The sequence below is a fragment of the Acipenser ruthenus genome, chromosome 5 (assembly GCF_902713425.1).
Source record: "Acipenser ruthenus chromosome 5, fAciRut3.2 maternal haplotype, whole genome shotgun sequence".
NCBI classification, from domain to species: Eukaryota; Metazoa; Chordata; class Actinopteri; order Acipenseriformes; family Acipenseridae; genus Acipenser; species Acipenser ruthenus.
The window spans coordinates 81151041-81179013 of record NC_081193.1 but is presented as its reverse complement, the minus strand read 5'-3'; the positions used below and the strand labels follow the sequence as shown (position 1 = coordinate 81179013).

Genomic DNA, 27973 nt, shown 5'->3' with positions numbered 1-27973 from the left:
CCTTATTCAAAATGTTTGTTAGATGATTTTACACAGAAAAATAAAATAAATAATAATAAAAAAAGAAGACATTGACTCTGTGATCTGAGGCCAAACTTGAACACCGCAAGAGATGCTGATATCCAGATTATAAGAAAAAAAAGATTTGAGGACATGGACAGAATGCTGTCTTTTGTGTACCAGTGATTAGAGATGGAAATATGTCTACAATTCACTTCAAGTCATTCCAAATGAAGATTTTTTTCCCCCATAGTGATCAAGGTATTTCAGGGCAATGGTACTTAATTAGCTAGTATTTATGTATTTAACAGACATTAAAATGATAAATAAAAGCAATTAAAAGGTGTTCATTACCATACACTTGATTAGATTCAACTACACAATGGCAAAGCCAATTAATTTTAAAGGTCACAAAGTCAAAACTTTTAGAAACACTGTTCATATATGTGCTCTTTCTTTACGTGCAAATAAACCTCTTCATGCATTTACTATATTTGCAGTGCAGTCAAGTTACTGTACCCTAGTGCTTTGGGAAGTGGGTCACTTATGTGAAATCTGCAGATGTAAATCCCTTTCATTGAACTCTTCCATGCATTTTTAAATACATATACTATGTTTCCACGTGATCCATTCAAACAAGTCACAGCAACATGACGCTGCAATATATACCCATATGGAAAATACAAACAATTCTTACTGAGTCACGTTATGACACTGTGTGTTAACGGAAGGGTAGCTAAAAAGCTACAGAAAAAAAAATTCAGTCAGCGCAGGCCTGATGTGTCACTGCAGACTACAGGGACCAACCCTGTTCATTTAACTGATTTGTTCATTTTAAAACAGCAACCACACAACTACTGTCATCATACAAGAGTAGTTAACTTTCCAAATTTCAAAGCAACCAGAAAGTGCAGTATTACTATACATTCTCCTTCTACCTTCATTTTGAAAGAACCCAACATGTTTACAGTACTTAACTTTTAGTATTTGCTAAATTGCCAGTCACACGGGACCAAAAAAAAAAAAAAAAAAAGTCATTCTCTGAGATGTTGTACGTGATGTGGTGTTTGAACCTAGAAGTATTTTAGCAATTTACGTTCCTCTTGTTTGTTCTGTACATTTAGGCAGCACACATGCTCACCTAACAAGCCCCAGCTCCCTAAATCCCAGAAATCTTTTTTTTTTTTTTTTTTACCAAACATCCCGCGACACTGACATGGCCTGTTTGGATTGGATCAAATCGCCCCAGGATATTCGAGTTTGGAATTTAACAGTTGGCTAGCTATAAGAACATAGGAAAGTTTACAAACGAATGGAGGCCAGTCGGCCCATCTTGCTCGTTTGGTTGTTAGTAGCTTATTGATCCCAGAATCTCATCAAGTAGCTTCTTGAAGAATCCCAGGGTGTCAGCTTCAACAACATTACTAGGGAGTTGGTTCCAGACTCCCACAATCCTGTGTAAAAAAAGTGCCTCCTATTTTCTGTTCTGAATGCCCCTTTATCTAATCTCCATTTGTGACCCTTGGTCCTTGCTTCTTTTTTCAAGTCGAAAAAGTACCTTGGGTCAACATTGTCAATACTTTTTAGAATTCTGAATGTTTGAATCAGATTAATGCAGAGTCGTCTTTGTTCAAGACTGAATAGATTCAATTATTTTAGCCTGTCTGCATATGGCACGCCTTTTAAACCAGGAGTAATTCTGGTCGCTCTTCTTTGCACTCTTTCTAGAGCAGCAATATCCTTTTTGTAGCGAGGTGACCAGAACTGAACACAATATTCTAGAAGAGGTCTTACTATTGCATTGTAACGTTTTAACATTACTTCCCTTGATTTAAATTCAACACTTTTCACTATATATCCGAGCATTTTGTTAGGCTCAGCGCACCGCTACCACCCCTGTGCTGACTCAGGAGGGCGAAGACGAACACACGCTGTCCTCCGAAGTGTGTGCCGTCAGCTGACCGCTTTTTTTCACACTGCAGACTCACCATGCAGCCACCCAAGAGCTACAGCGTCGGATGCCAACGCAGCTCTCGGGCAGCTTAAAGGCAAGCCCGCAGGCGCCTGGCCAGAATACAGTGGTCGCTGGTGCGCGATGAGCCGAGGACACCCTGGCCAACCTAACCCTCCCTCCCCCCCGGGCAGTGCTCGGCCAATTGAGCGCCGCCCCCTGGAAGCTCCCGTCCTCAGTTGGCAAAGGAACAGCCTGGACTCGAACTCGCGATGTCCAGACTATAGGGCACATCCTGCACTCCACACAGAGCGCCTTTACTGGATGCGCCACTCGGGAGCCCCTGCTGTCTAGATCATTTTGAATGACCTTTGCTGCTGCAACGGTGTTTGCCACTCCTCCTATTTTTGTGTTGTCTGCAAATTTAACAAGTTTGCTTAGTATACCAGAATCTAAGTCATTAATATAGAATAGGAAGAGCAGAGGACTTAATACTGATCCCTGTGGTACTCCACTGGTTACTTCACTCCATTCTGAGGTTTCTCCTCTATCGGTACTTTCTGTTTTCTACTCCCTAATTCATGTGCATGCATTTCCTTAGATCCCTATTGCTTTCAGTTTGAGAATTAATCTTTTATGCAGGACTTTGTCAAAAGCTTTCTGGAAATCTAAATAAACCGCATCATATGGTTTGCAATTATCCATTGTCGATGTTGCATCCTCAAAAAAATCAAGCAGGTTAGTTAGATACAATCTGCCTTTCCTAAAACCATGCTGACTGTCTCCCAGGATACTGTTACCATATAGGTAATTTTCAATTTTGGATCTTATTATAGTTTCCATAAGTTTACATACAGTGGCTCTCAAAAGTATTCACCCCCCTTGGACTTTTCCACATTTTGTTGTGTTACAACATGGAATCAAAATGGATTTAATTAGGAGTTTTTGCCACTGATCAACACAAAAAAAGTCCATAATGTCAAAGTGAAAAATCAAATCTACAAATTGTTCTAAATTAATTACAAATATAAAACAGAAAACAATTGATTGCATAAGTATTCAACCCCTTTGCTATGACACACCTAAATAAGCTCTGGTGCAACCAATTGTCTTTAGAAGTCACATAATTAGTTGAATGGAGTCCACCTGTGTGCAATTAAGGTGTTTCACATGATTTCAGGTTAAATACACCTGTCTCTGGGAGGTCCCACAGTTGGTTAGTACATTTCCTAACAAAAACTACATCATGAAGACAAAGGAACTTTCAAAGCAAATCCGGAATAAGGTTCTTCAAAAGCACCAATCGGGTAGGATATAAGAACATTTCCAAGGCATTGAATATCCCCCGGAGCACAGTAAAGTCCATTATTAAGAAATGGAGAGAATATACAACTGTGGATCTGTCTAGAGCAGGCCGTCCTCAAAAACTGAGTATCCGGGCGAGAAGGGCAGTAGTCAGGGAGGCCACCAAGAGCCCTATGGCGACTTTAAAGGAGTTACAGTCTTCCACAGAAGAGCTGGGAGACACTGTGCATACGGCAACAATAGCCCAGGTGCTTCACGAAACTGGCCTTTATGGGAGAGTGGCAAAAAGAAAGCCATTGTTGAAAAAAACACATCAAATCTCGGATAGAGTTTGCCAGAAGGCATGTGGGAGACTCTGAGACCAAGTGGAAGAAGATTCTATGGTCTGATGAGACCAAAATAGAGCTTTTTTGCCTCAACGCGAAGTGCTATGTTTGGCGCAAGCCTAACACCGCACATCATCCTGAGAACACCATCCCTACCGTGAAGCATGGTGGTGGCAGCATCATGCTATGGGGATGCTTCTCTGCGTCAGGGCCTGGAAAGCTCGTGAAGATAGAGGGCAAAATGGATGCAGCAAAGTACAGAGAAATTCTGGAGGAAAACCTGCTGAAGTCTGCAAGAGACCTGGGACTTGGGAGAAGATTCATCTTCCAGCAGGACAATGACCCCATAGAGCCAAAGCCACACTGGAGTGGCTTAAAAACAAAAAAAGTCAATGTCCTGGAGTGGCCCAGTCAAAGCCCGGACATCAATCCAATTGAGAGTATGTAGAAAGAGTTGAAAATTGCTGTTCACCAAAGGTCCCCATCCAACTTGATGGAGCTTGAGCAATTTTGCAAAGAATGGGCAAAAATTGCAGTGTCCAGGTGTGCAAAGCTGGTAGAGACTTATCCAAATAGACTCATGGCTGTAATTGCTGCCAAAGGTGCCTCTACTCAATATTGACTCAAGGGGGTGAATACTTATGCAATCAATTATATTCTGTTTTGTATTTGTAATTAATTTAGAACAATTTGTGGATTTTATTTTTCACTTTGACATTATGGACTTTTTTGTGTTGATCAGTGGCAAAAACTCCTAATTAAATCCATTTTGATTCCATGTTGTAACACAATAAAATGTGGAAAAGTCCAAGGGGGGTGAATACTTTTGAGAGCCACTGTATAATAGAAGTCAGGCTTATTGCTCTGTAGTTACCTGGTTCGGTTTTGTCTCCCTCTTTGTGGATCGGTATTACGTTTGCAATTCTTCAGTCTGTCAATACAACCCCTGTCTCAAGAGACTGTTGCATGATCTTGGTTAGTGGTTTGTAAATAACTTCTTTAATTTCTTTGAGTACTTTTGGGAGGATCTCATCCAGCCCAGGGGCTTTGTTTATTTTATGAGCTCCTAGTCCCTTTAACACGTCTGCCTCTGTTGCGCTAAAGTTATTTAAAACTGGATAGGAACAGGTCTACATGTGGGGCATGTTGCCCATATCTTCCTTTGTGAAAACTTGTTAAAAGTAATCATTTAATATATTTGCTATTTTTTTCTCTTCATCTATGATTTTGCCATCTGTATCTCTTAGGCTACGTACACACACACTGCAGTTCGCTCAACAACCGTATTTACAAACGGCACTCGCTGCGGTTGTTGTTTGTACACACACCCCTTTCATTACTGAAGTGAGTGCACTCCCTGTTTAAACGACTGGAGTGGTTTCCAAATGACTGGATTAAAAATGTACGCATGTCTAAGGAGTCAAATATGTGTCTTTGTCATTTACTGAGACACTTCCTGGAGTGCCAAAACACACAGATGAGACGTTCGGTATCGGTGGAAAAACGAGTTGCGGTCGCACAGTGGCGTTTGGGGATACAAATTGTTCCATATTGTTTTATTTAAGTTCTAAAACCAGAAAATACATTTTTTTTTCTTACAACAAAATATTATACAACTGTACTATGATTAAATAAAAAAGGGTATTATATGTATTCACTATTTACCATTGTTATGAATTTACTATTAATCAATATTACAAAATCAACTTGGCTCATCAGGCACCTATATATATATTTTTTAGCCATGTTTATCACACGGAAATGTCTGATAAACAATTACATCATTAGTTGCGCAGAAATCCACTGAGCACCACCTGCGGTTGTGTTAGTGCGGTTGTAATACACACACACACAGTTAATGCGCATTAACTAACCAAACTGAATTAATAACCGCATTTGATACTTGTTCCGAATAGGATTAACTAGTGCGGTTGTCGCTGCAATTTGTAACCGAACTGTGTGTGTATACAAACCGTATTAAGAGCAAAAGGTGAAGTCACAACCGCATTTAGCCTGTGTGTGTACGTAGCCTTAGACATTTTACTTCCTCCTTGAATGTTCTTTTGCTGTTATAATATTGGAAAGACTTTTTGGAATTGGTTTTAGACCCTTGGCAATGTTCATTTCTATCTCTCTCTTGGCCTTTCTAACCTCCTTTTTGACTTGCGTTTGCAGTTCCAAGTACTCTTTCTGTGTACTTTGTTCTTGGTCCCTTTTAAAACACTCTGTAAAAGTGCCTTTTTTCTCTGAATATTTTTTAATTGATCTATTAAACCATTTTGGCCATTTTGTTTTAGGTTTTGATTTGTCTACTTTTGGTAAGCAAAAGCAGTGTGGAGTAGTGGTTAGGGCTCTGGACTCTTGACTGGAGGGTCGTGGGTTCAATCCCAGGTGGGGGACACTGCTGCTGTACCCTTGAGCAAGGTACTTTACCTAGATTGCTCCAGTAAAAACCCAACTGTATAAATGGGTAATTGTATGTAAAAACAATGTGATATCTTGTAACAATTGTAAGTCGCCCTGGATAAGGGTGTCGGCTAAGAAATAAATAATAATGATAATGCAATTGTTTTGCGCCTCTAGTACTACCTTTTTCTGTGGATGTTTTCTCTATTTTACTCCAATTTACTTCTGTTAGTCTCTGTTTCATTCCTTCATAAATTGTTAACCCTAGCTTTAGTCGTTACTTTTGGCGGTTTAAAAAGCACTTCAAATGAGACCATGTTGTGTTCTGAGTTTGCCAATGGTTCTCTGACCACTGTTTTAGTTATTCTGTCTTTGTTATTTGAAAAGACTAAATCAAGGCATGCCTCCCCTGTAGTCGGTGCAATGAGAAATTGCATTAGGAAGCAGTCATTTGTCATTTCTACCATTTCAATTTTGGCTGTTGTGCTCCCCACCGGGTTTTGCCATTTTATATGGGGGAAGTTGAAATCCCCCATTAGTATGGCTTCTCCTTATGCTACATGCATTTCTAATGTCATTGTATAACAAATTATTTTGCTCGGTGTCTGAATTTGGCGGTCTATAGCATGCCCTTAATATTATGTCCTTTTAATTTTTGTCCATTATTCTGACCCATATTGATTCTGTGTTGTTTTTTTCTTCCAGATTTAACACCTGAGCTTCAAGACTATTTTTGATATATAGCGCTACCCCTCCGCCTCTTCTGTCCTGCCTGTCTTTCCTATACAGTGTATACCCACTAATATTATATTTGTCTCCATCACTCTCAGATAACCAAGTTTCTGTAACACCTATCACATCGTAGTTACGTGTTAGTGCAGTAGCTTCAAGTTCTAACATTTTGTTTTTGAGTCTTCTCGCATTCAGATAAATACATTTAATGACTATCTTACCCGAGTTGCTGCCCTTGTTTTGATGTAGTCTCCCTTCTGTTTTTTTTGCTAATTTCTCCCCCCTTCCTTTCTAGTTTAAATGCTTCTGAACCTCCTATCATAGTTAAATGTGAAGCACAGAAATTGAGAAAAATGAGCCACACCTTTAGACATTCTATTGTTCTTTTCTAAAAGGCACAATTGCAAAAATCTGAGCCTTTATAAAACTATTTCAGAAACCACTTTCAAATAGCAGGGGTGGCCAAAGCTGGCCCTTCCACTCCTGGTCTCTGTTCCAACCCTGTTGTAAATTATTAAATTGAACCAATTAAACCTCCATCCAGACCCTTAAGTAGTTAATTATATCATTTGACCTGTTAATCCTGTAGTGGAATGGCCCTCCAGGACTGTGATTGGACACACCGTATTATAGACATATACTGGTAAGGTAGGTATGAGGATCAGTCTCTACTTTACACTAATTAACCAGCCACATAAATAATTGAGTGGTCAATTATGGCCAATTTAATAGTTTTTGTCAGAGTATGTCACTACATTTGTGATTCTGCACTGCAAATGTATATTTACTATGACAGCAATGCATTGATGGTGTCAAGCCATTGTAACTGACAATGGAACTGATATCAGCAACAATAGCACATGTTCATTAGCTGCAATAGGGACTACCATTAAATGTGAATACCATCCACGATCTCCAATGATGAAGACCAACAAAGAGGTGTTACACATTTCTTGTTTACCGTACTTTGTTACTCATACTCAGCCAAGTCCTTCACTCCCCAGCAGTGACTCCTGATGGTAAAGGCACTAGGCATTCATCCCGTTCAGCAGCTGCCTCATGGGGAAATGATTCACATAAGGAGATAGCTTCTAGCTCTTCCATGTGTGAACTCACCACAACCCCAGGCTCACTTTTCATACACATTCCAACCCGACCAGTGAAAAGAAAGATCTCTGTTCTGGTCACCACATTACCAGAAGGACATGGTGGCCTTGGAGGGACAGCAAAAAAGAGCAACCAGACAAACCAGGGTTAAAAATGCAGACAAAACTTGAGAATAGCCAAGCCATATTGGTAATCATGCAGTGAGCCAAGTCCCGGAAATACATACTGATCTGCGTATATGATTCCTCCGGGAATGAAAAGAAATAACTTAATAAAAGAAGAATTAGGGGGGAGTTGATGGAAGCATTAGCTTAGATATGGAATGGGTTACATTGCCAAGTTATTAATGATTAATCAGAGCGAACCCTTTAAGTCACAACTTGACAAATTTGAGATAAACAAGCTATTAGGAACCGGACAAGCACCAATGGGCCAAATGGCCTCCACTAAATTTCCTTATAATCTTATTTTGTAACCTTTGTACCATTAAGTGCTAGATTTTTTTTAAAAAAAAAAGTCTTTAAAATACACTACACTACACACAGGAAAAAGGACAGATGGCTAAATAATACAATATAATTATGTTTATTCACTAAAAATGACAGTTAATCCATCCAGACTTTTTGGAGCAATTACATAAAAGCCATTGTAGGTGTCCTCTCTTTTAGAGATCGTGGTGTGATCACACAGTAGTCATTTCTGATCTCACCTGGTATATCCTGAATGGAATGTACCGGAATCCACCTTCTTCTACTGAGTATTCCATCAGCTTTCTATTGATAGCCCAGAACTGGTCAAATTTGTCTAAGGAAAAAAAAAAAAAAAAAAAAGAATAATATAAATAAAAAATAAAACACCACCAACTGAGTTTTAGTTCCTTTAAAAATGTAATAACAATAAAACAATTTAGTGGATTTTAAGAGTTGTAAATCTTTTAAACAAATTTTGCGCCAGAGGGTCTTTATACTTTATACCATGGCAATTACGTTGAAAAAGATATTACAAGGATATGTACAACGCAGCAGGCAACAAGGATAAGTAATGTCTTCTGTTGTAAAACAGAACAGATTCATAGATCTATTTCCAATTAGACACATCTCATAATTGTTCTAGCTATCGAATGTTTTAGAAAAATGGAAAGCAGATGCTTGAGCTCGCATGCTGTTTAATTTGAAAAGCATATTTGGCAGATACTCTTATTGACATGCCCTGCATGGAATTTCAGTTGAACACCACGAAATGATGTAAAGGGCTGTGCTGTGAATAAAAGTAAAAAGTAGCCAGTAAGAACAGCAACAGTGAATACAAAGTTCACAAAAACTACTTCAAAAGCATACTTCATTATTCTTTTACAGGTATTCTAAGAAAGTTCTGCATCTACATTTGAGTTCAAATCTATTGCATTTAAAAATGCAGACAAACTTGAAAATAGCCAAGCCATATTGGTAATCACACAGTGAGCCAAGTCTGGGAAATGCATACTGATCTGCATATAGAACTCCTCCGGGAATTTACAGGAACGTTTAAATAAACAAAGTCAAAAACATTTTCAAACAAAAAACATCTATTTGGATTAAAAAAAACAGCCATAGGGTGAACATTATGAAACACATAACGATTTTATAATGTTACACAAAGCTGTGCCAGTAAGTGTTGATTTAAGATACCGGTAACATCAGTTAGATTTCTAGTATACTGTATGTAGTTTCATCCCTTGAGTATTTCTTGAAGTACCAAGTAGGGTTGTGCTGATACTTGTATTTTCCAAGGAACATGCGCTGACATTTTTACTGCTGTACTTCCGTACCGAGACCGTAAACTATGGAACGCCATTTGTGCCAAAACTATTCATCAATGAATTTATCAATACATGAATTAATTCAATTTGTGCAGAAATTAATACATTAATTAGGGCTTCCGTATACACTATCAAAGTAAAACTTTTTTTTTGCTGGTTGCTGATTAACTTATGAATTTCTGCACTAATTGATGAATTAATTGATGAATTAATTCATCAGTAATCTAACAATAAAAAAAATGTTGCTAGCAAATTAAACTGATTTGCCACGTAAACGTGACCTTTCCATTCCTTTCCTTAAACTCGAGCTATCGCTGTGGAAACTGGTATATGTATTTCTTTCTCGAATTTAATCATAGATAACACCTTGCCCAGGACTACAATCCCACAATTCACTGCAGAGATATAAGGATAAAGGTTAGGCAAGACAATATAAATTCATTTTTGTTAGTCTGATTATAACAAATTCTACATTAAAGAACACTGTCAGATAGTTATTGAATGATATTCAATAATTGTGTAAACAAGGAAAACCGAGGGACCGCATTGTTTTGTGTTGAGTAATTAACACATTTTATTACATTTAATTAATACGTTACAATTTCACATTTCTTAAAGGCAATTCCTTGGAAAATACGAGCATAGGCACACCCCTATTGCCAAGTAACACACAAAAAAATACAAATAAATCTCTTAATGCTCTGCAGTGAGTGTCACCTTGGTTTCAAACAGTGTCAGTATGTGCACAGACTGCTTACAACATTCAGAAAGTCTGAGGGAGGGTCCAAATCTGAGGAGACTGCACCTTCAACGTCAATAAGTGAAACACGACTTCTGTATGACTGCATTCCTCCTTTTTGTATTGTCTGGAAATCAATGTCTGCCAATTTAAGCCGCAACAATATCAGACCTGAAATTAAGATGTGTATATAATGCTTTTGTACAATTAGACCTTCATCAGTATAGCCAGATTCAAGGCTCAGAGTGTGCCCAAGTCTGCATATTCAGATTGAAGGTTTAACCTTGTGATCAGTTCATCCTATATGAGTCAAGAGACTCTTGCCCTGTTCCCATGCAATTCCAGTAAACTGAAGCAGCATGTGTAAATATGGGTTTTCCAGCCAACGACAGTGGGAAGTGAATTTGCCCATCATTTACACACTTTCTCAGTTTACAGGAAAACAGAATTCAGATCCAAACCATAGACTTGAACTCATTTGTAATTCCTTTCCCACCACTTCAGCACAATGAAAAATGTTAAGAAACACTTAATAAAATTAAAAAAAAACAACAAAAAAAAACAGGTCCCAACAGATATACAAGAATACACTGGATCAATAATCAAGTACATAACTGTATTCTACATTGATTGTTGTTTGGGGTTATGAAAAATACATTACATTCAGCAAAGTGCTAACTTTCATTAGCCCAAACAAATTAGAAGCCAGAACTCACTACTAAGTACTTGAAGTGCTCATGGACTTGTCCTAAGGATTGGCCATACAAGTTTCATCACAATTGGATGATCATGAGTGCTCTTGATTAAAAACTATATTTGAGACATACGGGTGCAGGTATGTTCAGACAGGCAGGCATTTAAAATTATACCTGGGATACTGAACGCTCACTGGGATTAAATCTGATAAAGAAAGTGCGGATGGCTGAACAGAAGAACACATCATTTCTCTTCCACACTGATGACAGAAAGTTTAACTAGTTTATTTAAGTGATCAGGATTCAACAGAGCTGTTTCCAAAACTGAACATGAAAACGCAAACAAACATAATTCCCGTCTCTGAAACCCTGTCAGAAAATTTGGTATGTTTTCACTGTACTTAAGTGTTTTCTTTTAGATTGTATCAATATTTGAATGTTATTGCAGGGACTGAAACACGATTTCCCTTACACTACAACACAGCTAACTGAATACAGCAATTGGTTATTTGTATTTTTTTTGTTTTTACTTTTTGTTTTCTGTACATCAAGACACACTAAGGAAATTGAAGTATAATATAATAATGATACTACTGTGTTGTGTTCCTCTGTAACATTAGTAGCATAACAACAACATTGATCTCGGTGTTGCTTCTTAATTAATTTCACTACAAAAACAAGTTTTTCAGTTATTGTACTAATAACAAGAAACAGACACGTCAATAATATGCTGGCCAATTACAAACAGGGTGGTTCAGAAGTAACACTAACATGGGGGACAAGTCAAAACAGAAACTCTCTGGGTTTCCTCCGATATTGATTTCTTTGTGAAATTACTGATTCTGTACAACAGGAACTAGTGGCTTCCCACTCAGTCCTGATGAGAGCACCCCATTGTAAAGATCAAAGTGCTGCAAACCAAGTCTAGCAGGGTAGAGATACTGTAAAGAGATGCAAGTTTCTACATTACTAGAAGGGCCAGGACAGTCATTTTATTTTTAGTAAAATGTGTACAAAATTATTATTTGTTAAGATTATATCTTTGTTAAGATTATATCTTTGAACTGTGTCATATGTTGACAGAAAGCTGCAACGCCCAGATATCCAAAGCAAACTGTTTTGATGTCATAGCTGTAAGGGCAACACCTCCATTCTGTCAGGCTGTTCACATGTATACAGCTATACGCAAATTCTGTTTTACCACATTATTTATCAGGGATTGTACATGGTCTTAGTTTAATTTTCATCCAATCTAAGAATTGAAGGCACAGGGCAAATTATGCATATATATTTTGAAATAGGACTGCATCTTTAAAGACTTTTCTTTAGATAAGTACAGCTTATCAGGCTCAAGAGTGTTTCAATGCAAGAGTCAGGATGATTAAGAGTTTAAAGTCAATGTATTCAGATAACAGGGTTCAAAGCTTTTTACTTTTTTTCTACATTTTTATTTTACAATTTAACATCAAACATGAACAAAAAGAATCATATTAGGGTGAGATCAGTTATAAAAAAAAATATGATATTTACCAAACACAAGTTATTTACTGTTGTTGTACATGTGAAATGTTTTAGTGACATTCAGATGACAAGATGGACCTGTTATTTGAAATTCCCCATTTTCTCTACGGCAAATTCATTTATCTACTCTTTTTACAGCCAAAAAACAAAACAAACAAACAAATAAATAAATAAATAAATAAATAAATAAATAAATAATCAATCTTCAGGTCCTCTGGTTTCATTACCCATGATGATATATTACTAGGCTTACACAGTGGACAGGATAACAGAAGGTTTGGGGAATTAGAGAATAATAATAAAACAGCCAGGGGTTTCACACACTAGGTATGCACCATACATTTTGGTGACATTCGTATACATTCCTGTGGTAGTTTGGAATGGATACTAATATTTGTTGATATGTATTTAATAGTGATGCATTGTAGTTTACAGAACAGCATACACAATAAGGCTGTAGTCTTTTTCACAAGGGTTTGGGTTTACACATTAACTATTGCAAATAATAATAATAATAATAATAATAATAATAATAATAATAATAATAATAATAATAATAATAATTACTGTTAGCCTTATGCAGCTCCTACAACGTAGGATTACACAAGCCATCTATTTTATTTTTATATATATATATATATATATATATATATATATATATATATATATATATATATTATATATATATATATATATATATATATATATATATATATATATATATATATATATATATATATATATATATATATACACAGTGCCTTGCAAAAGTATTCAGACCCCTGACCAATTCTCTCATATTACTGAATTACAAATGGTACATTGAAATCTAGTTCTGTTTGATATTTTATTTTAAAACACTGAAACTCAAAATCAATTATTGTAAGGTGACATTGGTTTTATGTTGGGAAATATTTTTAAGACAAATAAAAAACTAAAATATCCTGCTTGCATAAGTATTCAACCTGTGCTGTGGCAGCTCCCAGTTTACACCGATGAAAGAAATTGCCCTAACGAGGACACAATTACCTTACCATTGGCCTCCACCTGTGAACCATTAAAGTTGCTGTCACATTTTCGGGATAAAAACCCCACTGTTGAAGGATCATTGGTCAGGCTGTGAATCTGAAGGAAAATGAAGACCAAAGGGCATTCTACAGAAGTTAGAGATAAAGTAATACAAATGCATAGATTAGGGAAAGGGTACAAAATAATAGCCAAGTGTTTGGCTATCCCAGTGAGCACAGTTGGATCAATAATCAGGAAGTGGAAGCTGCATCACACCACCCAGGCACTGCCAAGAAAAGGCCGTCCCTCAAAACTCAGTGCTCAGACAAGAAGGAGACTTGTGAGAGAAGCCACAGAGAGACCAACAATCACTTTGAAGGAGCTACAGAGTTCAGTGGCTGGGAGTGGAGTAATGGTGCACCAGTCAACCATATCAAGAGCTCTGCATAACACTGGCCTGTATGGGAGGGTGGCAAGAAAGAAGCCGTTACTCAAAAAGTACCATCTGAAAGCACGTCTGGAGTTTGCCAGAAAGCATGAGAGTGACCCAGCTGCGATGTGGGAAAAGGTTTTGTGGTCAGATGAGACCAAGAAAGAGCTTTTTGGCCAAAACTCAAAGCGCTATGTGTGGCGCAAACCTAACACTGCCCATGCCTCAAGACACACCATCCCTACAGTGAAGTATGGTGGCGACAGCATCATGCTGTGGGGATGCTTCTCATCAGCAGGGACTGGGCATCTTGTTAAAATTGAAGGAAGAATGGATGGAGCAAAATACAGGGAAATACTGCAAGAGAACCTGCTTCAGTCCGCTAAAAAACTGAAGCTTGGGAGGAAATTCACTTTTCAGCAGGACAATGATCCCAAGCACAAGGCCAAAGCAACATTGGAGTGGCTCAAGAACAAAAAGGTGAATGTCCTGCAGTGGCCCAGTCAAAGTCCTGATCTCAATCCCATTGAGAATCTGTGGCACTATTTGAAAATTGCGGTCCACAAGGGTCGTCCAACCAACCTGAACAACCTGGAGCAAATCTGCCAAGAAGAATGGGCCAAAAATCACTCCGACACTGTGTGCAAAGCTGGTACATACTTACCCCAAAAGACTTAAAGCTGTTATTGCAGCGAAAGGTAGCTCTACCAAATATTAATGTGTGGGGGTTGAATACTTATGCAAGCAAGATATTTCAGTTTTTTATTTTTCTTAAATATTTCCTAACATAAAACCAATGTCACCTTACAATAATTGATTTTGAGTTTCAATCAATAATTGATATGAGAGAATTGGTCAGGGGTCCGAATACTTTTGCAATGCACTATGTATGTGTATATATATATATATATATATACACACACACACACACATATATATACACATATATATATACTGTTAATAAAATAGGAGAATGGCCCTTCTGTATTGCACATAATACGTACACTAATACATATATCTAATACTTTTTTTTTTTTTTTTTTTTTTTCCAATATAAGACACCAAGAACTATAAGAACTATTTCATTGATATCTTATGAGGATAGTCTTTCTGTAAAGAACTAAGCTTAATGACAGTTGTTCATTTTTGCTGTGGTGGGTAAGGGAAAGAACCATGTACAACCATGTAACACCAAACATCACACGCTTCGATCACCACATTCGAACACTACATTTTATGGATATGGTTAAAAACATGCGTTATAAAAGTATGATTGATTATTTAGAAACAGTATAAAAATACAGTTAACTAGTTTTTAGTGTTCAAAATTATTATTATTATTTTTTATTATTACTATAAAATGATGTGTCATTTATGTTGTGTTCCTGTTAACTCAAACCGAACAGGCAAGTTTGCATGATCACTATTGAGATGCGTTTCACAGAAGCAGATGCAGTAACTGGCAGTTAACACAAATGCTACTTTCTTTTTTCTCTTTGTGGTCATTCAAGATGGTTAACAAGGCGTCAAAGACTGAGATGGCTTTACAAGAAACCTATATAAAAAAAAAAACACTGAAAGATGGTAGCACATTCTAAAACAGACCAATCTTGGTTTCAGAAGATGTTCTTGTTTCTCCTTTGCAGCTACTGCTGTTAACAAATTTAGTATTTGAAAGTTTCCAGAACAAACTGTGGTTAAGTGTTTTTGTTTTTCTTTCTCACACATGTTCTCTCTTGTGACCCAACAAAATATGGCCTTAAACAGTTAAGGACAAATTTGTAATCGACCATTTACCAGTATTGGAATATAAAGTGCAACTAATTAAATATTAATATGTACGTTTAAGTTTACTTTGACTATTTTATTTTTGAGATTTAAGATATGGATGAACTTTACTCCATGTTTTGGGCAAAGGCTTATATTAACTTTTTAGAAATTCTCAAATAAATTTCTCAAGAGAAGATGGTAACAAGTGAAGTGGCCCCAAGCAACAAAAAGTTGAGAATTAACAGACCGTCACCACATGTTCGGTTCACTTTCAGCTATCATACAGTGGATCCTGCTATTGCTATGTGTTTGGTTATTTCAACTTCAATTAAAAAAAAAATCTGTTAAATACAAATGTATAAGGTTATAATGATTAATTACGTTGTGGTTGTGTTACACAACAACATACAGCAGGTTGATTTCCCACTTTGACAGCATGTAATTTACACATTTGCTGTCTATATGCTCTACTGAAAATAAACCTCAGTCCCATGCAGTCTTGTCTTTTGTTTTGCCTCAACCTGCTGCAGTGCTTCACTGTAATTAGCTGTTAATGTGGTAAAATAAATAAATAAATAAAATTAATAAGTGTGCCTGCCAGTTCTTTCAAGTTATGTAAATTGATGAAAAAGGAGATGTTTGCAAATAAACACCAATACATTTGGCCATGACATGATTATTATTATTATTGTTATTTTTAAAAAGCACCTTATCTAAGTGTGAGAAAGGGTGTTTATAATATATATGTTGTGTAAGTGCAGCAAATAGTCCAAGCGATACCAACAACTCTTTAAAAAAGCACATACAAGCATATATTTTATTTGTGACACACACCCCAGAAAAACCTAACGATAACAAACACAGCTGACATCAAAAGGAAACCAGCTATTACTGGTAAAGGAAGCTTCATTGCTTTCAAGAGTAAAAAAAAAAAAAAAAAAACACCATGTCAGTTTCTTTAAACCTGCAATAACTCACTGAACCCAAATAGAAAGGACCATACAGGTATTAACCTAAAATCCTTACACGGCCTATCTGTATGAAGCACTGTTTTGTACAAGAAGTGCATTCATTGTGACCCGAGCAGTTTCACTGCTGTTTTAAGAAGTCACAAGGATACAAAGAGATTACTGTTCTCCCAAACAAAGATGATTCATTGATCACCAGAGGATGCAAGGTCCCTTCGTCACTGTAATTTCAGGGTTATCATTTAGATGTTCAAATGCACATGAAGGAAGATCACAAGGTAAGGCGCACCCTATGACTATTGTTAAAAGAGGCCATCACCCGGAACCTTAAACATCACAGACAATGACTGATCAGAAAATATATATATTTGAGCTCATATCATGTAATTGTACACACAGAGTTCTCTAAACTCTGCACCCAGTCCTGAGTTTTAGAACTCTCTTTGGTTTAGGTACATACCTAAACCAACTACAGACTATATAATTTGAGCAGCCAGGCCCTTGCTGAATCTGCTCTCAACTGATCACACTTACCACAGCATGAATAAAGTCTCGCCTGAGTCTGTAGGTTTACTATTAGGAGTTGTTTATGCTGCTATACTGTTGGAGCAATTTATTAACAAGGGTCTAGTTCCATTTTTAGTTAATTTGAGTTAATATACTTGACAGAGAGTTCCGAAATAATAACGAGTTACACTAGAATCTCACCGTTCTGCAAGCCCATCCACAGCTGCTTGTGATCCTTCTTTTGCATCTCATTGATGACTTGTCCTTTGTGCTTTAAGACATCCGCTTCTTTAATGCAAGACATGAAGTGGGCTTCTATTACATAATTAGAAGTGCAGTGCAAGAGGTCTTTCTCAGGGAAGTTCTGCAACACAGTAGATTTAAGACAGTAAATTAACTTGAACCCTAAACTCTCATATTATTAACTTGAACACTCTTAGGATTTTGGAAGTCAGAAGGAACAACAAAGAATAGTAAGAAGGGTGGATATAACAAAGATAAGGATGTTCTCCCAGCTGATTTACTTTCTTTCTTTCTTTTTTTTTTTAAGAGGAAAGGCTTTAAAAGTGTTTTGTGTATGTAAAACAAGTCATTAATAGAGTTACCCATATACTCCTATAATATATACTGTAGCAGACTCTGATATTAATGTAATGCAGCCATCTGAAGTTTGTGGCAGTTGTCACCAACCTAAAAAAACTGCAAACAAAATGACCGAAAAAGAAATCCTGAAAGATTTTTACTATGGTCAAATGAGGATAGGAAAAATTCAAAAAGGGACAACAAAATGCAAACACACTGCACAGGAAACCTTTGCAGACATTTGTGGAGTGGATATCAGCTTGTATCGTACCATATAAATTAGGGCTTGAAGTTGTCAGGTTTTATTTTTGATCACATGATATCCCTTTAAACTTATTTATTTTGAGTCGATTCGGTTTCCTAATTAAACTCAGAAAAAGCTGTTAATTACAAAACAATGTCACTTGTTTTTACCTTCATATCTTGACTGAGCTTGATTCTGTTTCGCTTAATTTTTATTTCAAACAGACATGACAATTACGTTAATTGCTCATCGGTGATCCTAATTGCATTTCACTCTTGCAGTCGCCTAGTTTATCATTGTACTTTTCTTTTTTTCACTCGTTTAAAAGAATTTCTTTTCAGGATAAAATACCCAATACGGAGTGTACATTGATAGGAAGTCCATCATTTAAAAAAATATATACCTTAAACTCAGTCTTTAATTAGTAGTTTCCTCTTTATTAGGATTCAGAGACAGCTTAACAACGACTAATTAACATTTAAAAGGAGGTAGAGATTTGGAAAATAAAAACCGAAAAGTTCAAGCCCTACATATACTATATTTTATATACAAATAGATTAATACAACCAACTACCAATCACTGTGTTCCTTCCATCTGTTCCCACATATAAACTTACATGTATATGCAAATGCAATGGAATTTGGTAATAGTAGGGTTTAACATACTGTAGGAATGAAATGCTAAATCCACAGTTGTACTGATCTTAGCCCAATTTATAACACTAATCAGTACATGTATTTTGTGAAACTGACTGATACATTTTGACAGACATGAGGTTTCACGAATATATTGTTTTATTCTCTGTTCTCTTATTAATAGCAATACAGATGTTGGAGGACATATGTTACAATATGATCAATAAACAACGTGCACGTTCTCAAAGTAACTCACTGAATGACTACAGAAAATAGTATCAGTTTCTTGTACTGAAATAAATACATAAATACATAAATATATATATATAAATACACAGTACATATGTGTTTCTTAGATACAAGTTGCAGTGGATGTATCCTTCCTATACTAATCTTTCCTAAACCTGTATACTGGTCTGCAGTGCTAAAAGATGGTTTAAGTTAAAAGTCCACCTAAATACTACATACACTTTTACAATGTATATGGTTTGTAAAATTTTAAAATGTAAATGTAAAATGAAGAAATATGGGACGGGCACAACACTAAAACAGGTGTACATGCACAGCTTGCATACAGTCAAAGCCATAAAAACAAAAGTCTGTTGAATTCCAATGTAAATATATTTATCATGTAAAAATCACCTGCTTTAAAACAATGATAAGAGGGGTTACAGCCCACATGCCAAAAATAAAACATTGAATGATTCATAAAATGTGTGTGGGTGGCAATAAAGTGAGATTGGTGCAAGTTATGTTTGCTCGGTTTTAAGTGTGCAATCATTTTAGGCAAACATAATGCACCATCTAGTGGCACTGCTAAAGAACAGCAATTAGCTTGATCAAGTCAGACTGTCACAGAATCAGGACCAAGTCTCACCCTTAAATTCCATGCTAAGCTCAAATACTGTGCTGTTGATTTTAAATATATTATTGAGGCTGTGTGTGAAGGATTCCACTCAATATTGAACATATGCATATTTACAGTCATATTACTGTAAGTTAAAATATTTCAGAGCATAGTTTTTATACAGCAGATCTTTCTTTTAGCTGTTTTCAAACCTGTGACATCTTTTGGTCCAGTTTTGTTTTTTCATTCATGTTTAATTTTTCAAGTAATGGGTTAGTTTTATTAAAACATAACTTAAAGCAATGGTAACTGTTTACCGGTAAGTTACTTTTAAAGGGATTTTCAAGTCTTTAAGTTAGAATACCTTATATGGTATTGTTTATCTGGTGGTTGTAATGGATAGAGAATACAGAACTGGCAAAAAGATCACTCTTAATTTTCATCACTATCGGTAGTGCCTCAAATGTGGAGGAGCAAAATAAAAAATGACAGCCCACTTTAATTCCAGAATAAAAAAAATATATATATATATATACAGTGCACTCCATTTATAAGAATCACATCTGTCCCAGATGTTTTGATTCTTATAAGCGGTTGATTCTCAAGAGGACCGATATGATTACTGTGGTGCAGAATCAGTATGTTAGTATGAGAATGATAAGAGATTGTTCCCGGGCTGCAGTGTAATGGGTTGACCACTAGATGTCACGAGTTCCCGCATGTATGCACACCCACAAAAATCCACAGCTGCTTTTCCTCAACGAATTACGTATAATGGTCAATTTCAATCTGCTTGTTAAAGTTAATGGCACCTCGATAAAAAGGGCTTAGCCGACAGCTTTGTGATTGGGAAGCACAGACAAAAACATGGCCCTCATTCCCCGGAGGCTGGATCGCCGCCAACCAAGGCAGCGGCCGGTTAGGCATAAAGGCAGATGGTGCTAAAAATCACCGGGTTACGATTTTAGGTTGCCACAGAACACTGACCCTGGCCACGTACAACTGCAGATCTCTTTTAGGTGAAGCAAGACTTCAAGAGTTGGAAGAAGAACTTGGAAGAATCAAGTGGGACATCATAGGACTAAGTGAAGTACAGCGAAAAGACGAAGGACTACTAGAACTCAAGAGTGGATATCTTCTCTTCTACCGAGGCACTACAGACAAACGAACAGGAGGCGTTGGGTTCATTGTCCACAAGAGAATCATGAATAACGTAGTAGAGATTAACAGCGTGTCAGTGAGGTTCGCAAGAATGATAGTGAAAGTTTCAAGGAAGTATGAACTTCAGGTCATCCAAGTATATGCACCAACAACAAGCTATTCGGATGAAGAAGTCAAAGATTTTTATGAAGAAGTACAAGAACTACATGAAAATGGGAAGAGTCACTATAAAAGTTCATCATCGGTGACTTAAACGCCAAAATGTGTGCCCAGCAAGAGGACGAGAATTCGGTCTGCAAATTTGGACATGGCGTCAGGATCGACAGGGGTGACAGTCGAATTTGCAGAGAACAAGAACTTATTCATCATGAACACCTTCTTCCAGAAGAAACCCAGCAGGAAATGCACATGGAGAGGACCCAACTGAGTGAAGAATGAAATTGACTACATACTCACCAACAAGAAACACACTGTACAAGATGTCTCAGTACTAAACAATTTTAACACAGGAAGTGACCACAGACTTGTAAGACACAAAATACACCTAAGCACAGCACAGGAGAGAGCAAAACTCGAAATCCAACACAGATGACGAAATCCAACACAATCAATGGAGAAATGCTCCAGAAGCAAAGCCTGGTGTTTCAACTGGAACTGAAGAATAGATTCAGTGCTCTTCAAGATCTACAAAAAGATGAAGCAATCGAGGTAAACAAAATCTATGAGAAAGTAACGGAAGTAATTGTATAAACAGCAAAAAACATTGCTGGAACACAGAGTACATTTTCAAAACACTGGATTGAGAAAATAAGGGGCTAAAGATCAATGGAGTCTACTTTAATCATCTACGATTTCCTGACGACATCCTCATATTTATAACATGCCCAGAAGAATTACAAACAAGAATACAATACACGAGGCTAGCATCAAAGCGGGTTTGAAAATTAACCTGAAAAGACTCAAGTCATGTTCAATAAATATACCACTCCACAGGCAATTGAAGTCAATGGGATCAAGCTTGAAGAAGTCAATAACTACGTATACTTAGGACAATTAGTTTCGGCAACGGAGAACCAAATGTGCGAAATCAACAGAAGAGCAAAAATGGACTGGAGTGCCTTTGGAAGATTTAAACATGGTTCTGAACGGGAAACTACCCTTATGCCTCAAGAGGAAAGTATTCGACCAATGCGTGCTGCCAGTACTAACTTATGGATGCGAAACCTGGACCCGCAATGCAAAAATGACTAAAAAATTACAAACGACTCAACGGAGTATGGAAAGATGCATGCTGGGAATAACAAGAAGAGACAAGAAAAGGAAGGCATGGATAAGAGCACAAACCAAAAGTATGCAATGTTATTATAAGAGCGAAACAACTGAAATGGCAGTGGGCCGGACATGTAGCAAGAAGAACATACCAATCGCTGGACCAAGCAGGTACTATACTGGATTACCCAAGGGATATAAAGCGACCAAGAAGAAGACCTCCAGGAAGATGGCAAGATGAAATTATTATTATTATTATTATTATTATTATTATTATTATTATTATTATTATTATTATTATTATTTATTTCTTAGCAGACACCCTTATCCAGGGTGACTTACAATCGTAAGCAAATACATTTCAAGTGTTACAATACAAGTAATACAATAAGAGCAAGAAATTAGGAAACACGCCGGAGCAACATGGATGAGAGACGCAGCAGACAGGCTTTTGTGGAAGAATCTGGGTGAGGCCTTCATCCAGTGATGGTAATGGTGATAGTGATGAATATATTATATATATATATATACACACTGTATATATACACACACACACACGCTGTATCGCTCTCGAATTTGTCACACTTTTTAAATTTTCTCTTCTCAAAAATGGCCTGCGTCTTAAATTCGAGTATAGTTATTCATGTATTCAAAATCGCCAACAAAAGACGTGACTGCCCGAGTACACAAACAGGACTGACTGCCTGAGAAAAGACGAACAAAAACATTACTGCCTGATCTTGAATCATCCATGACATACAGGTAGCCATTTTCAAAGACGCGGGAGTCATTGTCTGGGAGATGTCAAGTAATAAAGAGGGCTCCTCCAACTCAGAAGATGATGGCTAGGAGAGATTTGTTGTTGTTAAAAGCAGGCATGTTAATTTACCAATATACGTAATAGACAAGTTTGTAGCATTTCACTGCAAAAAAGTGAGTATTCCTTTGTATAAAATGGCTTGTATATGCATCATTTAGGTTGTCTCTTTCTAAGTGCATCTTTATTTTTTTCCTCAAATTGAGGGCATCTTAAATTTGAAGGAATATGGTATATGTTTTTTATACGATTAACATCTGAAAAAAACCTGAAGCTTTCTTCACCATTCTTTTGTAAACAAACACGTTCAGAATACAGAGGTAAACTATCTTTCATTATTTAAAAATAAAGGAGGTTCCTGTATGTGAGAATTACTAAAAGAGAAGAAAGGATGAGAAGAACACAGTGTTACCTGAAAATGCACAGTGATGTTCCATGGCAGGGCTGTATTGGAGGCATGGAGATCAAATAGTAAACCAATTGGGTAATGCCTGAAAAATAAATTATATATGAATTTGACACACAATAAAAGAATGTTCTTTCTGAATAAAACAAACTCAAATTACCAAGCAAAGTTAATCTAAAAGCCCAACATCCAGTTCAAATCATAAAGCAATGTGAGAAATACTCTTTAGCACCACCAGCTGGGCAATGCTGCAGTGTGCCCGTATAATGCTGTTAGGCCAGTTTGTACATGGTAATATCCAACCATGAGCTGGGCATATGCAGTCAGTTTTACAACCATCTTCTAAAGCGGCACAAAATCACGTTCTGTTTTATACCAACGTATTATTCCAGGACTACACTTGTTGGCTTTACAGTTTGTTTACATTTGCCCAGGGTATTTTCAGCTCAACCGCACACATTTCCTCTGTCATTGAGGCTTTCATTGATTGCTGCGCTCTTATTAACTTGCTATTTGACTGAAATGCATTTTTAAAAAATTGAAATATCGAAGGCAGTGAATTAGTAAAGGGTGCTTGCGCAGTAATGCATATTACATGCACAATGTAACAGTGAATGACAGTAATCAAATTCATTAATTATCGAATGATGCAGGTATACTGTACATCACTCTGTGAACCAAGCAGGTCCTGTTACCGGACCGGGGGTCAATTATGATTATAAATAATTTACAGCAGAATTGTAATTACAATGCTATTTTGTTCAATTACAATTACAGCTACAACTTTGCTGCAGTAATTACAATTACACTGAAAAGTAACACAAACAACTACACACACTAAAATGTTTACTCTATTCTAAACAACTAAGCAATAATCACAGGTACAAATACAGAAACACACTATAACTTTTTTTTTTTCCAAACAAATGAGGTCACCAAAAGTGGTTGAAAATACACGAATAATGATCAAATGACAAGAAAATTAGTTACTGAACTGTAATCGATAAATTATATGGTATATTAGGTGTAAGTGTGCCAAGGTTCAACTCCACTTACAATTGCAATCACAATTAGAATGACTTTGCAATTGCAATTAATTATGAATTGCACAACTACAATTGTAATTGACCCTATTTGTATATATACAAATAATTGTATATATACTGCTGTGTAAAAGTCTTAGACATGTTGCATTTTTCTACTCTGATGCATTATGAGCATCAACAATTTACTCAAAACAAGCCTTGAATTTACAACAGAACTGGCAGAAGGCACAGGTGTCATTGTCCATCAAATGAACAGTACAAAGGTCACTCTTGAAATCAGAACTTGAAGGATGTGTTGCAGAAAGAATACCTATGTTAAGAAAGGGGAACAAGACTAAAAGGCTAAAATATGCACAAGAACACAGAAATTGGAAAATGGAACAATGGTCAAAGGTGCTTTGGACTGTTGATGGATGGACAACGACACATGTGCCTTCTGCCAGTTCTGTTGTCAATTCAACGCTTGTCATCTTCTATCCCTTTAGGATATTATGTTCAAGTATTGCTCATCCTTGTTTAGACAGCTTTTTGGGTCTTCCAGTCCTGGGTTTGTCAATTACAGATGATGTTTCTCTGTACTTGTTGATTATGCTTTGGATACCACACCTTGAAAATCGAGTGATGCAAGCTATTTCACTCAATGTTTTTCCTTCTTTATGCAAGTTAAGGTTGTTATAATAGTAGAACACACTAGTGGAGGCTCTGAGTAAATTGTTGATGCTCATAATTAGGGGTCTACCTAAATCGCGATTTCGCAGAAATCTGGAAATTGAGGGGTCACAGTAAAATGTACCTTTTTTAGGGGCCAATGCATATCGGACAAATACAGAGAGAAAAAAATAAACCTTGTTTAAATGAACTACTGCACAACGCAAGTGACGCAAACTACATATCTTCCATGTGTACATAGGCTTTTTTTCCTTTTTTTTTTATTTCTTCCCCGCCCTGTGTGCATTGCTGCACTCTTAGTCAGAAAAAACAAAAACAAAAGCACGCCCTTAGACAAAAAAATACTCCAAAGCGGTTAACATTCTTGTTTACTGTTCAAATGACAACAATGTTTTAATCAGAGCGTCTGTACTGGCTTTTCTGTGACCTGTACTATACAGTAAGTGGCGGGACAAAGTCAGTTCTGCATTCTTTTGATTTAGGTTCTAAAATCTAGTTTTCAGCATTGGAGGTAAAATACCAGAAATGGACGACAAAGCAAAAAAAGCAAAGTATATTTCGGCTGATGATTGTGTCAAGATATTTCCCAAAGAAACTGTATGTATAGATGGAGGTAATTGTTTTGCACATCTTGTAATGTGTCTTTGGAGAAAATATGATTGATCGCTATTTAACTTCAGTATCACACTTTAAACAAAAGACTACTACAGAGGCGGCTGAACAAAAAAGTAAAATAAACAGCTTTCAGAAAACAAACTGGAAAGTCAGCGCAGACAAAAAGCATTCCTGTCGGTTGTATTCAAGTTAAATCAGAACTGCAGGTACGATCAGCACAGCCACCTCGCTTCAAACAACCTGCTGCTTACTTTTTAAACACAATTAGAATTTTAGACCCGAATAGGTACGTTTTCTTTGTTTTGACTCGGTACTAAAAAAATAAATTATTGGATGGGACAAATAAAATGACAACGAACATGCTGCATATATTGCCTTTATTAAAGAATGCCAGATGTCCTTGGGTAACTGAGTTTTGGGGCTGTTTCTAATCGATTTCCACATCTGTATAACTTGGCAAAGCTTTGCCTTACACTTCCAACCAATTCAGTGGATGCAGACGTGCAGTCTCAATGTATGGGCAAGTCCACACCAGACAGAGAATGTCAGCAGCAACTGCTGGGGGATGTTGCATGCTTGCCTTTAACAAATGACAGCACTGTTTCAGTAAGGAAGCAAGTACCACTATTTTAGGCTTTATAGTGCTCTGAAATATTGTCTATTTAGGTTTATTTAATGTTTAAATAGGTCAGCGAAATCCTAATTTTATTCCATAACCTACCCGCGAAAAATACGTAGATTTACCACAATTTAAGTAGACCCCTACTCATAATGCATCAGAGTAGACAAATGCAATATGTCTAAGATGTTTGCACAGCAGTGTATGTAAAAAGTAACCAAAGTTATTTCCCCATCTCGCACCAGACCACTGTTACAGGGACATGTAGTTATTTGCGTGGGTCAAAGTGACACATTAAAACTCCACACAAGCTGTGGATACCTAGTAGATGCAGAGTGAATTGTGATTACTAGCACAGCACCAGTATACCCCAAAACAGTTTCATGCTAGCCCTGTAAATCAAGCAACATCTCAGAACCTGCAACCCTTTTTAACTCAACAACAGTCATGGGAGGCCTCAAAAATATGTTTTATAAACTAATATTATATATTAATAATATAATTGTCTTTTAAAAAATGCCTGGTGGACTATATATTACAAGACTGGTGCAATTCCTCCTAGATTGTACCAAAAAATGAAGGGATTTTTTAAACATTAACTTACCATTTCAATGAAGTCCCTTCATATTCAAGCCACATCTCGCCCATATCTTCCTGTTTCATAACCTTCTGAAAGTGTTTTTTCACTTTGTCAGTAACCAGCGTCAAATAGCTTACTCTTGGCAGCAACAACTGGAAAAATAAATAGTCTTTAGCTATTGTATGTCTGAAATAGAAGTTTCTTTACAAAGCATCTCATACTCTGATACCCTACAAGCAGGTAACATTCCTCTGCCACAGCTGGGGGGGAGTTCTGTGGTTCATGAAACTTGGTATAAGTCTTTAGGGATACTTACGTAATAGGGGTCGGCCTCCCTCTCTGTGATCTCATCCTGATACAAAGTGAAGCTGGTTGGTATTCGCCCAAACCAAACATCTCGCAGCACATCCTTGTCATCTGCCATTCTTCCAGGATGTACTAGAGTGGCACATAAATAACTGTTTCTATTCAACTACCTGAAAACAGAAAAGAGACGGGTTTTCAACAAGTGATGGAGAACATTTGCCTCCGTACACTTGCACGGCACCAGATCTTTTTAGCCTTATCACAATAACACATTATTTTATGCCATTTCATAAGCACAATCGAACCAGAAACAACCTACTTTTTAGAGGGTGCACGGCACTTAGCTGCACTTTGTACCTCACTGAGGCGCGGGCTGTCTCAGTTCAAATCTTCCCACCTTGGTGTGTAATATTGCTTACATTTCACCCTGGGTGTTAAGATCGTATTATTGTAATTGCATCAAGACTTCAATTATTTACAGCGTCTGGGGGGAAAATGCTTATCCTGTGTTAAATAAAATACAATTTAGAACCTGTTAAACTTCTGACTCGTTCATGTGCAAACAATGGTTTTCCTACAGTCATTGGAAATACACAGGAGTGACAGCCTAGTTACCTAGTATTCTGTTGCAAGCTTGTTACTTAGTAATATCTTTTTTCGTGATGATCATACCTCTGTGTAAATATGATTGAACAATTAGTACAAAAATATTGATTATTGATCTTAGTTTTGTATTTGTTTACGTAGTTTTAAAAGTCGCCAGTAAGTTACAGGTACTGCTTTTGATGCCAGAAAAAAGGAAGAAAAAAAATTACAAGACATTTGAAAAGGAAACACATACTGTACATTGTAAATATTTCATATTTTTAGACCCGGTATAAATCTTGACATTTAAATGTTATCTTCACAATTA

General features: G+C 36.8%; 1 protein-coding gene across 2 annotated transcripts in view; it reads right to left on the bottom strand.

Moving 5' to 3' along the window:
• Positions 1 to 27973, bottom strand: part of LOC117403419 (autophagy protein 5-like) — a 68425-nt gene that overhangs the window by 40062 nt on the left and 390 nt on the right. For both annotated transcript variants that reach the window (XM_034921251.2, XM_059024619.1), the window contains exons 2-6: positions 27071 to 27230; positions 26779 to 26906; positions 23232 to 23310; positions 17465 to 17627; positions 8537 to 8631 (exon numbers count right to left, since the gene is read on the bottom strand). In XM_034921251.2, the coding sequence (XP_034777142.2) occupies positions 8537 to 8631; positions 17465 to 17627; positions 23232 to 23310; positions 26779 to 26906; positions 27071 to 27178 (573 nt within the window). In that variant the 5' untranslated portion in view covers positions 27179 to 27230. The remainder of the gene's footprint in view (positions 1 to 8536; positions 8632 to 17464; positions 17628 to 23231; positions 23311 to 26778; positions 26907 to 27070; positions 27231 to 27973) is intronic.